The sequence below is a fragment of the Solanum lycopersicum genome, chromosome 1 (genome assembly GCF_036512215.1).
Source record: "Solanum lycopersicum chromosome 1, SLM_r2.1".
Taxonomy (NCBI): domain Eukaryota; kingdom Viridiplantae; phylum Streptophyta; class Magnoliopsida; order Solanales; family Solanaceae; genus Solanum; species Solanum lycopersicum.
The window spans coordinates 63,068,502-63,084,942 of NC_090800.1; the positions used below are offsets into that span (position 1 = coordinate 63,068,502).

Sequence of the window (16,441 nt, forward strand, 5' to 3'; positions counted from 1 at the left end):
GTGCTGTTTCAACTTAAACAACTCTATGTAATTTGGATTTGTTTCTCTGTATTGAAAGTATCATGTGTTATTTGATAGGTCTTGCAAGAAGTATTGAGGTGATATTCCATCCCAGAAAATATGTTTGGTAGAGTTTGCATCATTATAGACAAGGTCAGTTTGATAATGTAATTCAGTTCTTATTTTGATATATAGTATTCCTAAAAGGCAAAAGCAGAACACACTGGTTACGTGATTGCATCTATTCATTTTCAGCTAGATAACTGTTTCTTTGGCACTAAGTGTGAGATGGTTATGGATTACACAGGCTGACAGGCACTACTAAATCTCATGGCTACATAAATATTTGTATATAATTTTAAATAATATTATTTGAGGTCGAGGTGGGGAAGCAGGGGTGTGGTGATAGTGGTGATGAGGGCTATGGGGAACGGTAAGGACACAATCAATGTAAAATGTCACTAGCAAAATTTGTTTTCCTTACTTTCGCTGCGATCGAAGTCATTTTAGTTATTTGTAACGAAAATGCATATCAAATTATTTGACCAAATTGAACATGATAAAATTGAAAACATTCCTCAGAATATAAAAGTTCATGATATATTGTGGCAAGCTATTGACTTACTAACTTTTGATAATGCTACAGGTAAGGGACTTTCACATTGCAAAGAGAGAGGAAGATATTGATTCCTATGCAGGTTATATAGGTAAGCTTATGTTATTTGTACTATCTTGATGTATATATATATTTACATAGGCGTTCTGTTCAAAAATACTTACAAATCTCCTTAAATAACGAAGGTTCTGCATTTATGTTTGGAAGAACTTTAACATCTGCCTTTTGGGGTGTTGTGGCTGACTGTTATGGACGAAAACCAGTTATAATTTTCGGCACTTCTATAGTGTACGTATGTCTAATATTAATAGAACTGTTTAAGTTTCGATTTCATTCATTTAGATATCAATGCGTTTATATATATTTTCTGGTTTGATTTGAATTCAGCTATTGACTTACTAACTTTTGATAATGCTACAGGTAAGGGACTTTCACATAGCAAAGAGAGAGGAAGATATTGGTTCCTATGCAGGTTATATAGGTAAGCTTATGTTATTTGTACTATCTTGATGTGTATATATATATATATATTTACATAGGCGTTCTATTCAAAAATACTTACAAATCTCCTTAAATAACGAAGGTTCTGCATTTATGTTTGGAAGAACTTTAACATCTGCCTTTTGGGGTGTTGTGGCTGACTGTTATGGACGAAAACCAGTTATAATTTTCGGCACTTCTATAGTGTACGTATGTCTAATCTTAATAGAACTGTTTACGTTTCGATTTCATTCATTTCAATATCAATGCGTTTATATATATATATTCTGGTTTGATTTGAATTCAGGGTTGTTTTCAATACTCTTTTTGGTCTTAGTACCAACTTCTGGATGGCTGTTGTAACAAGATTTCTTCTTGGTAATTTAAATGGTTTGCTTGGACCAATAAAGGTATTCTGTTATACGATTAAATACCGCGTATCCTCAGTTATTCTGTTAACATACTTACCTTCCAATTTTAGGCATATGCTGCTGAGATTTTTCGTGAAGAATATCAAGCACTAGGAATGTCAACGGTAATATATGTCCTTGCTTCTCTGTGATGTAAATGATTTCTAAGTAATTCTAACATATGACGAATATCGGGTACTAGGAATGTCATTGGAATTATTGTTGATATTTTTGTTATCTTTTAGATTAGTAGTGCATGGGGCATTGGATTGATTATTGGCCCAGCTTTAGGAGGTTTTCTTGCTCAGGTAAGTTTGCTAGTGATAAAGAGTTAGTCATTTTATGATAATTTGTAATACAACATGCATGTTTGTTCTCAAAATGTTCATATTTTTGTTAGCCTGCAGAGAAATATCCAGACTTGTTCACAAAGGGTTCATTATTTGGGAGGTACTTTGCTCTCTTGCTTTTCAGGATTATAACGTCTTCTTCGGTTTGTTGAAGAGTGAAGTGTTTCTTGGCTCCAACTTTTGATATTTTTTGCAGATTTCCCTATTTCTTGCCTTGCCTTTGCATATCAGTGTTCGCCTTGGTTGTGGCTCTTGGTTCATTTTGGATTCCGGTAACTCTAGTTATATGATTATGTTAATTCCTTACGTGTCTTGTCAAGATACATGCGGTTTCTGTTAAATATTATTTTCGTTCAGGTGAACAATCAAAGTTTCATCGAATGAGAAAAATTGAATTTTGTGTAATGTTTAATGGATAAATGATCATGTATATATATCGTTTCAGATATCCATATTGCTTTAGTGTTGCATTGTTTCTGAGAGACGAGAGTGAGATCTGTCTAGACAGCTCTTTCCTTGTTTCTCGAACCACATTAATCCATTCCTCTTCTCTGCTTTGTCCTCTGGCTTCTCTGGTTTCCCATCTTTAGTCGTTGAGCTGGAAGATTGGTAGATTTCATCCTTACAGCTCATGAACTGCAGGAAACATTACATAACCATGATTCAGAAAGGCCGCATCAAGATACTTACAAGGCTCTGGAGGCTGCATCAGATACAAAAGACGAAAATGAATCAGCCCCAAAAGAAAATCTTTTTAAGAACTGGCCGTTGATGTCATCTATCATATCATACTGCATTTTCGCTCTTCATGATATGGCGTACTCAGAGGTATACCTATATATATCACTAATAAGTCTCATTCTAAGAGTAGCTGATCAGACTCAGGGACGTTCCTTTGAGGAAACACACAAACGTTCTTTCATTTCTCACATTCATTCGAATCCAATGTGTCGTCAAACCTTCTTTTAATTTCTGGAGTGACTTGAATAGGGCATCTTGATTCTTTTGCAGGAAGAACTGTAACACAACAACATACTGATATCAATTTTGATTAACCCTTGTACTACCATGTCAATATTTATATTTTTTTCACTTGTATCGTATCATTGGTGTTTTTTGTTGTCCCAAAACATGTACTATGAGTGCTTGATGATTCCCAAAAGCATACATAAATCATGAAAAAGAGAATACTTTGCGGTTGCTTTAGAAAACTTGAAGAGAATACTACAATGAGCTTCAAGCCATGAGTTTTCTCTGAAATGAGAAGTTTTATTTATTTATAGATGATTACAGCTCCAAATCATATTGCAAATTATATAAACAATCAATCTGTTTAATCCAGCACATGGCCTAATTATGACACATCAAGAACGGATGAACTATAGGTGGCATCAAGTTTTCATCGAGTGTAGCTGAATATATAACTCGCTTTAACTACCTATGAAAAGGACAAATTAGAGCTAAAATCTGATACATTTCGTCGAGTGTAGCTGAATATATATCTCACTTTAAATACCTATGAAAAGGAAAAATTAGAGCTAAAATCTGATACATTTCATAGACATTCCATATCAAATTCGTAGGTGTGCATTAACTGAAACATTATAGCTTATATTAGTTACCATCCAAATGATTTAGTAGATCTATGCTATTAAATGACCAGCCAAGTCCCAAATCATCCTCCCAATCTTATCCAGTTACATTTTCTCCACAAATCAATACAAATCACTCCTATTAAATGAGTAGGCAATTCTCATATCTTCCCTCTATTCATATTCAAATTCATCACACTCAAAATTTGCAGCCATTCAAACATTCATTCATCATATTAAAATTCTACAACCATTCGATCATCCATTTATTTTTATCTTCAAATTAAACAGGGTGCACATTCAAGGAAGGGGCGATATTTGTTTAATTTTTTAATATTTGAGAAAACTTTACGCAGCAGCATAGTCACACATTGCAATCCCATTCAATTTCTTAAAGATCATCTCGGTGAGTGTTTTGATTTACAGTGGTTTGTATACTCATTCCTACTCTACTTGAATTACATTATTTAGAACACATATTGCGTTTCAGATAAGCTACGATTCCAGCAAGTACTCCCACATACATATCACTCGGGTATATTGTATTTTGATATAGCCAAAAATATCTACTGCTAACATATTATATTCTATCAAAACAAATATAACAGGTTCAATGGAATTGCTATCTGCTACCATTAAAGAATACAATGGATCATTGAATATTTCGATGGAAGTTAACCTCCTACAACAGCTACTACCAGAATTAGTTTCCCTCGAACAGATGCTAAAACAAAAAGAAAGTACAAATGCATCAACAGGCGAGTGTAGTCGAGTGAATAAGGAAGTGGGCTCTCTCAAAAACAGCAGATGGAAGTATTCCAGATTGAAGCAAAAAGTTGCTTTAATTGAAAAATAATACAATAATTATCTAAAAAAGACTAATCGTACAGCTAATACGTTTTGTTAACAGATTCACAATGTTGGCGAAGTTGACAAACTTTTCAAGCAGACATGTTCCCATTCATCAAAATGGTATGGTAATATGCATCCCCATTTATCTCTTATCTAAAGGTCAAAATTTGACTGATTGTTCATATGAGAAACTGAATGACTAAATCATTAGCTAACTATATAATTATATTTATATTTAATTTTTCAAATTGACAGGCCATTACACAACAACTTGGAATTTTGGCCCCCAAAAGTACACATGCCAATATTGTGGAGCTCTTTTATGGTATGAAGAATGAACAAAAAAACAAAACAAACAACAAGACCGATATTCTCATTTTGTTGTATGGGAGGAGGTCGTGTACTTACTTTGTTTATTGAGGGAACCACCACCTTATCTGAAGTATCTTTTGGGTAAAGAATCAGGGAAACTAGGTATTAATTTTCGAAAAAATATTAGAGCTTATAACTCAATGTTTGCATTTACATCCATGGGTGGCCGAGTTGATGGATCTATCAATCACTCAAAGGGGCCATACGTTTTCTGGATGTGTGGTCAGAATTATCATCGTATAGGATCTTTATTGCCTAAAATTGGTAAAAGACCCCAGTTTGCTCAGCTATATATATATTTGATACTGAAAATGAGATAAACAACAGAATGAATTGTATGCTAGAAGGAGACATTGATCCTGAAATTGTTCAGGGCTTATCAGTAATGTTGGAGAAGCATAATATATTGGTTAAAACATTTGGAATGGCTAAAGATAGATATAAAGAGCATCCTGAACGTGAATTTCACCTACGTCTCCTATCTAATAGGAAAAATGGACTTCAAAGAATTTCTGATCTACACTCAAGTTTTATGTCTATGACATATCCACTAATACACCCATATGGTGAAGATGGATATAGAGTTGGAATAAATTTGGGAGATGTCATCGATAAAGACTTACAAGCGACAAAAATTAACAATGAGAGACTTCTATTGCTTTAGAATACAACAAAGACTTAACGAGGGTAAGACTCTCTTCCTAGCCGGTAGACTATTACAACAATACATTGTTGACGGTTACGTGGCCATCGAGGAAGAAAGATTTCGTTATATTTGGAATAATCAACCAAAACTTAGAGATGATCTTTACTCTGGCTTAATGGATGTCATTCTTCGTGGTGATTCAGATTGTTCTTTGGTAGGAAAAACAGTTATCTTACCTTCATCTCACACTGGAGGACCTCGCTATCGGGCACAAAATTATCAAAATGCAATGGAAATTTGCAGGTGGGCTGGATATCCAGATTTATTCCTCACTTTCACATGCAATCCAAAGTGGCCCGAAATAAATGAAATGCTTTGCTTAATAGAACAATCGGGTGATGATAACAGAGTGTTCCAAATCAAGTTATTCCAATTAATGAAAGATCTGAAAAAGAAACAACCTTTTGGAAAAATAATTGCATATAAGTTCAAACTTCAACATACTAACAGAATACACCAGTTATTAATTCAGGCGTTTACATTTTGCTAAAAACAAATGATTACTTTACCCTCAACCTAACAAACACATTATACCTTTAACTCTGTAGGTTTATATACAATTGAGTTTCAGAAAAGAGGACTACCTCATGCACATATACTACTCTACCTGTATCCTACATTAAAAAGTCCATCTATAAATCATATCAACACAATGATAACAGCTGAAATACCCGATATGGAATTATACCCTGATGGTTATAAAGCTGTAAAGAACTACATGATGCATGGACCTTGTGGAGACCTCAATCCGGGATGCCCATGTATGAAACAAGGAAAATGCACCAAGCATTTTCCAAAGAAGTTCAATAATCAAACAAATTTTGATGCAGATGGGTTCCCAATTTATAGGAGAAGAAACACAGGTACTAAAGTTGATAAAAATAATGTCTTTTTAGATAACAGAAATGTCGTCCCTTATAACAGGAATTTGATTGTCAAATTTGATGCACATATAAATGTCGAGTTGTGCAATTACTCGAGATCAGTGAAGTACCTATTTAAATATGTGAATAAGGGATCTAATAGAGCAACAATTGGCATAGAATGCTCAGATACTCCCACGGAACGTGATGAGATCAAAAGATATCTAGATTGTAGATACATATCAACTACAGAAGCTTGCTGGAGGATCTTTTCGTTTGACATACATCATAGACAGCCAGAAGTTGAGCGTTTGCCATTCCATTTACAAGGAGAAAACACCATAGTATTCCAAGAAGAAAGGTGTCCAGAAAGCATACTAAACAGACAAAATTCACGAAATGGTTTGAGGAAAACAAAGAATATGAGGATGCGCGAGAGCTAACATATTCAAATTTTCCTACACATTGGGTCTGGGACGCAACATACAAAAGATGGAGTAGAAGAAAAAAGGGGAAGTCAGTTGGTAGAATTTACTTCGCAAATCCTGCAAGTGGGGAACGATTTTACATGAGAATGCTACTTAATTTTGTCAAAGGAAGCACTTCTTTTGAAAGCATCAGAACAATTAATGGAGTCTGGTATGATACTTATAAGGAGGCATGCTACGCATTGGGATTATTGGAGGATGATAAAGAATAGAATGACTGCTTGGCTGAAGCTGCATGTTTGGCATCAGGAAATGACTTAAGAAATCTGTTTGTGACGATACTAATTCACTGTCAAGTGTCTAATTCGTCCAAACTTTGGAGGAGCAACTATGAAATTTTATCAGAACATATAACATCATTATAATAAAAGAGATTTCAATTGGAAGATTTAAAGTTAAATGAAAAACAACTTGAATCATATACGTTGTTTGATATAGAAACCATACTTCTAAAGATAGGAAAAAGTTTGAAAGACATACATGGAATGCCATTTCCAGATTCTACTTTGATGAATGACATAGGGAATCATCTAATCAATGAGGAACTAGAATATGACAAAGGTTTCTTAAAGGAAGTACATGATAAATCATTCGCTCTTTTAAATGATTGTCAAAAGATAGCTTATGAAGCAGTAATAAAATCAGTTGTTAATGAAGAAGGACGCTTATTTTTTATAAATGGGCATGGTGGTACTGGGAAGACATTTTTATGGAATACAATAATTTTCAGGCTGAGATCAGAATCAAAAATAGTTCTTCCAGTTGCTACTTCTGGAATAGCCGCTTTGTTATTACAAAATGGCAGGACAGCACATTCACGATTCCATATTCCTTTGGACCTTGTGATACATTCTTCGATTAAAATATGAAAACAGCGCAGACAAACCATTTGGAGGCCTTACAATCATATTTGGTGGTGATTTTCGTCAAATACTACCAGTGATTCCAAAAGGAACACGAGCTGATATTTTAGATGCATCACTCAACTCGTCATGCTTGTGGCCATTCTTTAAAATTTATGAGCTGAAACAAAATATGCGACTTTGTTGTGGAAGAGTATCTGATTCTGAAGCCGCTGAAGTTACTACTTTTGACAAATGGTTGTTACAAATTGGGGATGGATCCTTTTATAGTGATGTTGACAATGACCTTATTAAAGTGCCTACTGATATATGTATAATGCCATCCAATGATCCAATCGGATCAATCATCGACGCAGTTTACCCGTCCCTCTTGCAGAAGTACAGTGACCCAACATATTTGCAAGAAAGAGCAATACTTACTCCTAAGAATGAAATGGTCCATGAATTGAATGATAAAATTATGAAAATGATTCAAGGTGAAGGAAGAACATATTTTAGCTCTGACAATGTATGTAAAGCAAGTGTGAACACTAATGATGAAGATCTATTGTACCCAAAGGAATTTTTAAATAGCTTAAGATTTCCTGGAATTCCTAATATTGAAGTACAGTTAAAAGTAGGAACTCCAGTTATACTTCTGAGGAATCAAAATCAAAGTGAAGGACTATGCAACGGAACAAGATTGGTTGTCACACATCTTGGTAATTGGTCTATTAGTGCAAATATCATCTCCGAAAAAAACATTGGCTAGAAAGTAACAATACCAAGAATTATTATGTCTCCTAATGATTCAAAGTGACTATTCAAGTTAAACAGATGTCAACTTCCTGTAGCACCATGTTTCGCTATGACAATTAATAAAAGTCAAGGACAGTCTCTCAACCATGTTAGATTATATCTTCCTAAACAAGTATTCACTCATGGCCAATTATATGTAGCACTATCCCGAGTAACAAAAAGACAAGGATTAACTATTCTAAATGTTGACGACGACATGGAAGATCCTATGTTCATTAAAAATATCGTTTACACAGAAGTATTTCAAAATATATGCCCTTAAAGCTGAAATAGAAATGAGGGATTTCCTTATTTCATCCCATATTTTTATTTTATTATGCAAATTCATAACTGTTCAACTAACAGTATTCTGTTTTGGAACAAATAGGTATACTTGAAGATTAATGATGTAACTAAGCATGATTTTATCAGCGATTCTTAAAAATTTGGTCTGTCTCATAAGTTAGAGTACTCACCTTCGCAAAAACAAGTGTTTTATTTGATTTATTTATTTTAGTTGCTAAGGTAAAAAAATATCATCATTCAACATTAACCATTTTAACATTCCTCAGGACCTTAATGATCAATGACTTTCACAAAATGAATCAACTCACTAATGGCTTCTGATGTCTGGATGTCGCCCATAGCCAGGATGACACAGAAACTCTTGGGGGAACTGAGACAATAAATTAAAGTGGTAATGACTGGTAGCAGAAATTAAAAATATGTGTCTGCATCTTACTAAGATTTGTAGATCAATATATGTGTTGAAAATGAATAGTTCAATAATTGAATGGTCAATAGGAAAAGAAGGGAATAATATGAGTAATTGAGGACGTACATGAGTTTATTCTTCCCGGCTGGTAGATTATCTTTAAATTATAATGGTAACAGGAGAATATATAGAGCTGCATATTGATAATCAGTACTGGAATGACGACATTGACGTGTTGACATGAACTGTTTAGTAAGTTCCTCCATACTTTACCCAAATATCCCTTTTGTGTATAACTTCTAATTGTGCTAACAATCGCTTATTAGTGCCTTTCGAAGTTGGCTTATGGTACCACAAACAGAAAAATTTTAACTAACCCTGTGAAGAAATGACAATTTGTGAACTCTGCAGTTAAGGCAAGGAATTTCATTAGGATCTTCAAAAAGTAAGTGTGTACTATGTCAATTTCTGGTGCTTTTATTTGCTCTTGCTCAGGTCTCTCGTCTTGCTGGCACTTCAATAATAGGAGCTGAATTGATCAATTTCTGATTCTCCACTGGTTGTTGATTATCCAAAGGTAATGGCAGAGGCACGTGAGTGAAATTTTCCCTTGGATTGTTGTTAGTGGCTTTCTGTTTGGTTGCACTAACAATGCTTTTCTCTTTCGGCGCCTTTGCTACTTTATCTTATATAATTTGAGGAAAATTGAAAAATAACGTGTTGGTACTTGGTACCTAATTATAAAGTTAAAGCTTGATATGAGATGAATGAAAGCTTTATGTCCAGCTCTCTTAATTATAAAAAGGTTGTTTGCCTGAAACATGGAAGTCATTATTTTAACGAATCACAAAACTAAAACTCAACGGCTAATTCCGAAACAAACTAGATTTATGAACACAAAAAAAAGTAAACAGAAGGTCGAGATGTTACTTGGAGGTGATATAGAGAGTGCCAGGGGACTCAGGAGGGCGGCTGCCAAGGACTATAGCAGTTCCAGGTTGAACATGCATGAGTTCCTCGCCGTTGTCGGTGTCGAGGAATGGCTGTCCAGCTCCATCACCGGTTCTTTCAGCCACGAACTTCAAGCCTGACATATTGAAATATTATTGTTGCTAGCCAGCTCGAGCCCTGCACCCAATTCAGCCACATCTGTGCCTGATCCATAGCTTCAGCATTGATTATTCTCCCTGCACTTTGAATAACACTAATCACAGCTAGTGGAGAACTGCAGAATAGCAACATCAACAGTAGGCATGTGTTCACCAACACTCTGCGCAACTTTAAAGAGAACTTTTTTGATCCCAGCTGTGGTTCATGAATAATTATTTAGTAGAATGATGCTCACTAACCAATGCTTCACATCAGTATAACCCTATCTCTGTTTTGTAAACACATATTTGGATTTAATTCTCTATGATATTGATTTTTATGCCACTTAAAGTAGTACTGGATGGTTACAATACTACCTTCTTTAACTTTGTAACTGAAGAAGCTTAATTTGTAATTTCTAAACCATGCATAGGTGGCAATGACACATCCTATGGCTGTGACCAATCGGAACATTGATATGGAGTCTGATTTCTTATCAAAATAGGAGCATTGCAACTCTGGCTATCACAACTCTACTCAAGACTGGGAATGAATCTAGTATTGATCGTCTAATGAAGCAGATCACTAACTTCATGTCTGACATTGCTGATGAGTTTAAGATAGTGGTGGTGGAAGACATTAGATCGTTGTGTTTGAAGTTCCCCCTTAAGTACAGATCATTGTGAGTAATCATGGACTTCTCTTAGAAACCTGGATATCAGAATATAATATATGTATGCAAGGCTTAACATGCAAAAAAAGGGGGGAGAGGGGGAGACATCTTTTTTTGTTACTTTTTAACAGTCACTTGACATGGATTTTGTGTGTGTGTGTGTTTTTAACAACAATAGGATGAATTTCTTTAGCAATATTTTGAGGGAAGAAGGTGGATTTGAGTACAAGAAGGCTATTGTTGATTCAATTGTGATCCTGATTAGAGATATACCAGATGCTAAAGAAGGTGGATTGATTCACCTATGTGAATTCATCGAGGACTGTGAATTTACATATCTTTTTACTCAGGTTAATTTCCTCTATTCTTGCTAATCCTGGTTTTCTTGTCTATCCACATTATTTCTTTGTAATTTTTGTTTTCATTTGGTTTATGTGATGTTGTATTTATTTATTTCTCACCTCAATCTATCCGATTACACACTTTCTTGGAAATGAAGGACCTAAGACCTCTAATCCCAGTAAGTACATTCGATACATATATAATCGGGTGATACTTGAAAACACAACGGTTCGGGCCAGTGCAGTGAGCACCTTAGCAAAGTTTGGTGCCTTGGTTGATTCATTAAAGGTAGAATTGTGCTGGTTTCAGTTTGTGTCATGACTGAATGTTGCATTTTGACTTTAAAACTGTTTCTTTAATATGGTGCAGCCTCGCATATTTGTGCCGTTGAAATGTTGTCTGTTTGACAGTGATGATGAGGTTAGTCATTAGATTTTATGCCTTCGGGTATTTATTCTTTATATCTCTCTTTAGATTCTCTTTTTGGATACCAAGGAATCATTACGTCCTTAATCTCTAAATATCATTGTGTCACTAACAATGGGTGTTGGATAATGTTAGGTGCCACATAATACTTCCTTAGTAGATAGACTTTAAGGATGAAATTTTCTTGAGTATAGAGTGGCCAATACAATTAAATTCAGAATATGTACACATCTAAAACGTAAGCTGGAGAATTGTAGGGTCAATTAACTTGATCCAAACATAACCTTGACATGTTGATACTAAGTATCTGTACAATATATGTTAATTGCAGTTCTAGGCGCCAGTTTTAAATGTATTTTGTACTACATGATTACCTAATATTTGCAGCTGCAGTACTGTCCACGCACAACACATTTTCATTTTTTTTTGCAATAGAATTAAACAGCTGCTTCCATATTCCAATTACAAATCATATTTACTCTATTACGTTATACTTTCTGAATGGTCATCAAATGGAAAGTGGAAACACATAAATTTCCTAGAAAAGAACACAAGGTAAGTACTTTTACGCAACCAGCTAGCGCACATCTACCATGTCAGTAATAACATTGCAAACTGTGATGCTAGAAGAAGCAGTAGATATGTGTTTGCCATCAGTAATGTAAAATGAAATTGCAAAATCACCAAAACATAATCAAAAATAGGAAAAACCCAAAGAAAGCCTTAAAAAATGAACAAGAGAAGCCATCAAGATTTTTACACAGAGAATGACTGTCCAATGGTATATCAGAAATACTAGAGACAGAAAGTACATTGAAAAGATTGCACAAGGTAAAAGAAGTTATATAATGATAGTATCAATATTAAGAACATAGTTGAACTTTGTTCAAATTGCGTCTATCTTTTTTGCGATATTGCTGGAAACAAGTGAGGAAGAAGAAGGAGTACATATGCAAAAAAATGTTCGGTTAAATAGGGTTGTGTACACTTGTGACCACGTGGTGGTTTGGTAAGATTTGATCCTTTTGCCATAATCCTAAGTAGTTCTAATTTGCATATACAACAAACAGTTTCTTTCATTTGCACTTTTGGAATGCTTTGTTATCGTCTTCTGAAAATAAGTTCTTTCTCCATGTTTTCCAGTTCAGGTTTAAGGTTGAGGGGAAAAAAATCTTTAACGTTGTGAACAAGAAAAGTTGCAATAAGATAAGACTCCAATATAGTCCATATGTAGCTCATGAAAATCTGATAAAGACAGATATAATTTAGGCCATTTTCTTACCAGACAAGCCATGCTTAGTTAGGTTAGAATATATGACAGAGTCTCATACTCCACCTGAAATTTCTTGGCGACAATATGTGTCATATAGGACTTTTGGTAGGTAAATCTAGACAAATGCAATTTCGAAATGATTAAACTCATTAATGTGTACTACTTTGTAATCTCTCTGACTTGTGTTACTATGGAAGTTCTCAACTACGTATCCATTATTGGTTCGTAATATTTCACCATATAATAGATAAATAAATCACATAAAAATTACACCACAATATAATTGATTACCTCCAGCCCATATTTCACCTATTAAATACAAATAATATTTAATTACATTAAAACCCAGTCCTATCTATCCAAATTAAATGACCCAATTGAATATACATGACTACAATGACCCAATTGAGCCGTTTTAAAAACATCCAAATGTATCTAACTCTTGCTGAGCTTCTCCCTCTCAAGAACGTTCTTCTCATATCTACTCTCAACCTTCTACCTCCCAAGAATCTAAGAGACAGGTTTCCATTAAACTCATTGTTTCATCTTCCTTATTTGTAACTCTAATGTATTAAATTGTGTATTAATCTGTGATAATTGCTCTGCTAATTAATTGTGTATTAATCTGTGATAATTGATCTGCTAATTACTCTACTGATTTACTCTCCCCTTTCATAACCCTAATTCTTGTAGTATATATACATGGGTAGTGAATCATTCCCATATTCAAATTTACATTGTCTCTGTTTCTTTTAATTGAGTTTTAACAATGACGATTTTTTTCTCTCAGCATTGGTTACCGGTACAGATGATTTTACAATAAGAGTAAGAATTTGTAGAATGTGGAACACCATTAATCTCAAGAAAAATGGTGAGCTTATCAGTATGGATATGATATTTATCGATGAAAAGGTACATTTCTGATTGATTCATTTACCAAATACCATATTTTTTGGGTAGTTTCAATTTATCAAATTACTTACTAATTACTTCTTCTATCAGGGTAATTTGATGCATGGTATAATTAGAAAAAATCAGGTTAACAGGTTCAAAGACAAGTTGAATGAAGGTTCTGTATTTATCATCAAGAACTTCAAAGTTGTTGAAAGCATTGGGGGATATAGACCTGTTCAAAACTCATTAAAAATCATTTTCTTTGCCTCAACTGCAATCAAGAATTTGTCTGAAGATATTGTTGAAATTCCAGTAAACGGTTTTGAATTTATTAATCCAGATGTGATTGACTCAAGGGTGAACAACAACATTGTCTTATCAAGTCTATATTTATATTTAAAGTCTTACCGATTACATTTAAAGTTATACTTAACTGCACAATTTATTAATAAAAAACTCATGATATTGTGTTTGATGACATTCATGACCTTCATATATTTCGAATGTGAGTCTTATATACGATTCTTCATCTTCAATAATCATAGATGTGGTTGGTTGGTTGTTTATTTACGTGTAAATGCTAAATAATTGCCTAAATTATTCAAATAGAACACTTGCATATGAATCTTCGTCTTCAATTTTCGTAGATGTTGTTGGTTGTTTATATGGAATTGGTGATATCGAGAGTGTTGGTTCAAAAATGGAAGAAGAGGGATATCCACATTCTTACTGATTAGTAATTCACTCATCTTATTTAAGTTGTTTTACTTTGTTATCTCCTTACCATAAAATTATTTGATCATTGATTTATGATTTCGATGCATAGTTTGGCTAAAGCAAAAATTACCTTATGGGAAGAATTTGGGGAGAAGTTTTGTCCTTATTTGTATAACAATGATGCTTGCCCATATATCGTGATAGTGACTTCTACAACAGTGAAGGAATTTCGTGGTAATTGTTACAGATTTAGTTATACTTACTAGCAATTTAACTCCAAGCGTTTTAAAGAAATGACATGCTTTCATTTTTTACCCAATAGGTGAGGTTGGCTTCTCCACCACCTATGCAAGCAAAATATATGTGAATCTTGATATATATTACATAAGATCTTTGGCTCCAAAATTTTACACCGTGTCCAATGAAGTTCAAATTATAAAAATCTCTAATGTTAACAGTCTTCCTCGTGAGGAAGAGATGTTTTTGAACCGTATGGACATTAAGGAGTTGTTGGAGGCTGAGTGGAGATCTGAACTACAGGTTCTTTTCTTATTACGCTTCTCATATAATTGGTTTACCATTTAAACATGATCATTACACTATTTCATGATATTTAATTAAAATTGCAGGAATACATTGTTACAGTGAAGAGCAAGATAATAGAAATACATAACTATTTTGGTTGGTACTACATTTCATGCAATGTGTGCTCGAAGAAGATTGAACCAACAAATAGTATTTATCGATGCCACAATTGCAACAAAGATTGCAAATTTCCTTTGGTTAGGTAACCATTTACGAAGGACTGTGAATTAGGTTTGTATATGTTGTGAATGAATCTAACTTATTATGTAAACATAGGTACAAGATACACCTAAAAGTGACAGATAGGACCGGAGACACTACTTTTATCTTATTTAATGCGGTGGCTGAGAAACTCCTTGATACATCAGCTCACAAGTTGTTCAACAAGCTTACTACAGCTAACAATGATGTGCCTGTCCAAGTCCAAAGCCTTTGCGGGAAAGAATTTGTTTTTAAACTGAGATTAAATCACTATAATTTGAAAGAAGGTCTTGAGAATTTTACAATATCAAAGCTTTGGATTCCAGATGATAATTTGGAAGTACAATACAAACTAAGGAAAGAAGAAAAGGTATTGCAATATAGACTATGAGTTTGTAATTTACAATTACGTTTACTTTGTAATTTATTTTTCATATTGTTATTCTTCCAGGGGAAGAACTTATCCAAAAATGAAATTGACCCAAAAGATCAGGGAACCAACGGATTGACCAAACAGATGGTAATTACATTTAATGTTTTAATATAAAAATTCAAATCATTTTAAGGATTAACATGGTTAATAAATATGTTGATAAATTTACTTTTTGAAGAACAATCAGGTATCTGTTGATGTATTGTTGACTGACTTGGAAGATTATGAGGATGAAGTACATGTAACTAATGGTGCTAAGAGTAGAAAACGAAGAAACCTAATCATAGATGATGAGGAATTAAGCGTTCAAAACACAAATAAGGTCAAGAAGTAAAGGGATTATTGTTGGTCATAAATGACGAGGAATAAGTGTGCATCACACAAATAAGTTGAAGAAGTAGAGCGATAATTGTTGCTTCTGATTGTTTTCTTCTTTTTTTTAGCTAAGTTTAGTTGTTTCGTCCAATTATAATTTACACTTTAGTATAATAACTAGCCACCTTTGAGCTTAGTTAAGTTATTTCGTCCTTTTACCATTTTAAGTTTAGTTTAATAAGTAGCTCCATGTTGTCCGTAGTGATGATTTTCATACTTGTATGGTTTTATCCAACCTTAGACAACTTATATTATTAATCTATTTCGTTGTTTGCATATGATGTCACTGTCAACAAAATCGAATATTTTTCTTCTTCAATTATATATCCCTATATCAGTTCCCATGTTG

The 16,441-nt window shown here is 33.9% G+C and overlaps 3 protein-coding genes across 3 annotated transcripts; all 3 read left to right on the top strand.

The window, feature by feature from the left end:
• The first annotated feature begins 989 nt into the window (after positions 1-989).
• LOC112940678 (protein ZINC INDUCED FACILITATOR-LIKE 1-like) lies at positions 990-2,908 on the top strand. The gene is made up of 8 exons (XM_069293038.1): positions 990-1,097; positions 1,200-1,302; positions 1,404-1,506; positions 1,578-1,631; positions 1,752-1,814; positions 1,907-1,956; positions 2,053-2,128; positions 2,499-2,908. Exons 1-8 carry the CDS (start codon positions 1,028-1,030, stop codon positions 2,823-2,825), a joined length of 846 nt encoding a protein of 281 aa, XP_069149139.1. The 5' UTR covers positions 990-1,027; the 3' UTR covers positions 2,826-2,908.
• Positions 2,909-6,030: 3,122 nt separating this feature from the next.
• On the top strand, positions 6,031-8,343 carry LOC101255235 (uncharacterized). The gene is made up of 3 exons (XM_004229043.1): positions 6,031-6,241; positions 7,168-7,516; positions 7,605-8,343. The coding sequence occupies exons 1-3, from the start codon at positions 6,031-6,033 to the stop codon at positions 8,341-8,343; spliced, it is 1,299 nt and encodes a 432-aa protein (XP_004229091.1).
• A 4,038-nt stretch (positions 8,344-12,381) lies between these two features.
• Positions 12,382-16,051, top strand: LOC138344248 (uncharacterized). Its single transcript, XM_069294707.1, has 9 exons — positions 12,382-12,445; positions 13,678-13,799; positions 13,890-14,138; positions 14,429-14,517; positions 14,957-15,038; positions 15,128-15,183; positions 15,360-15,654; positions 15,736-15,804; positions 15,905-16,051. Exons 1-9 carry the CDS (start codon positions 12,382-12,384, stop codon positions 16,049-16,051), a joined length of 1,173 nt encoding a protein of 390 aa, XP_069150808.1.
• The last annotated feature ends 390 nt before the right edge of the window (positions 16,052-16,441 follow it).

Coding starts and splice junctions, on each gene's coding strand:
- LOC112940678 (XM_069293038.1), top strand. CDS start 1,028: ATGCTACAGGTAAGGGACTTTCACATAGCAAAGAGAGAGGAAGATATT. Junction 1,098..1,199: donor TTCCTATGCAGGTTATATAG/GTAAGCTTATGT, acceptor TAAATAACGAAG/GTTCTGCATTTATGTTTGGA. Junction 1,815..1,906: donor TAGGAGGTTTTCTTGCTCAG/GTAAGTTTGCTA, acceptor TATTTTTGTTAG/CCTGCAGAGAAATATCCAGA.
- LOC101255235 (XM_004229043.1), top strand. CDS start 6,031: ATGATAACAGCTGAAATACCCGATATGGAATTATACCCTGATGGTTAT. Junction 6,242..7,167: donor TTATAGGAGAAGAAACACAG/GTACTAAAGTTG, acceptor TGTTTGATATAG/AAACCATACTTCTAAAGATA. Junction 7,517..7,604: donor ACTTCTGGAATAGCCGCTTT/GTTATTACAAAA, acceptor ATATGAAAACAG/CGCAGACAAACCATTTGGAG.
- LOC138344248 (XM_069294707.1), top strand. CDS start 12,382: ATGACTGTCCAATGGTATATCAGAAATACTAGAGACAGAAAGTACATT. Junction 12,446..13,677: donor CATTGAAAAGATTGCACAAG/GTAAAAGAAGTT, acceptor TTTTTCTCTCAG/CATTGGTTACCGGTACAGAT. Junction 14,139..14,428: donor CAGATGTGATTGACTCAAGG/GTGAACAACAAC, acceptor CAATTTTCGTAG/ATGTTGTTGGTTGTTTATAT.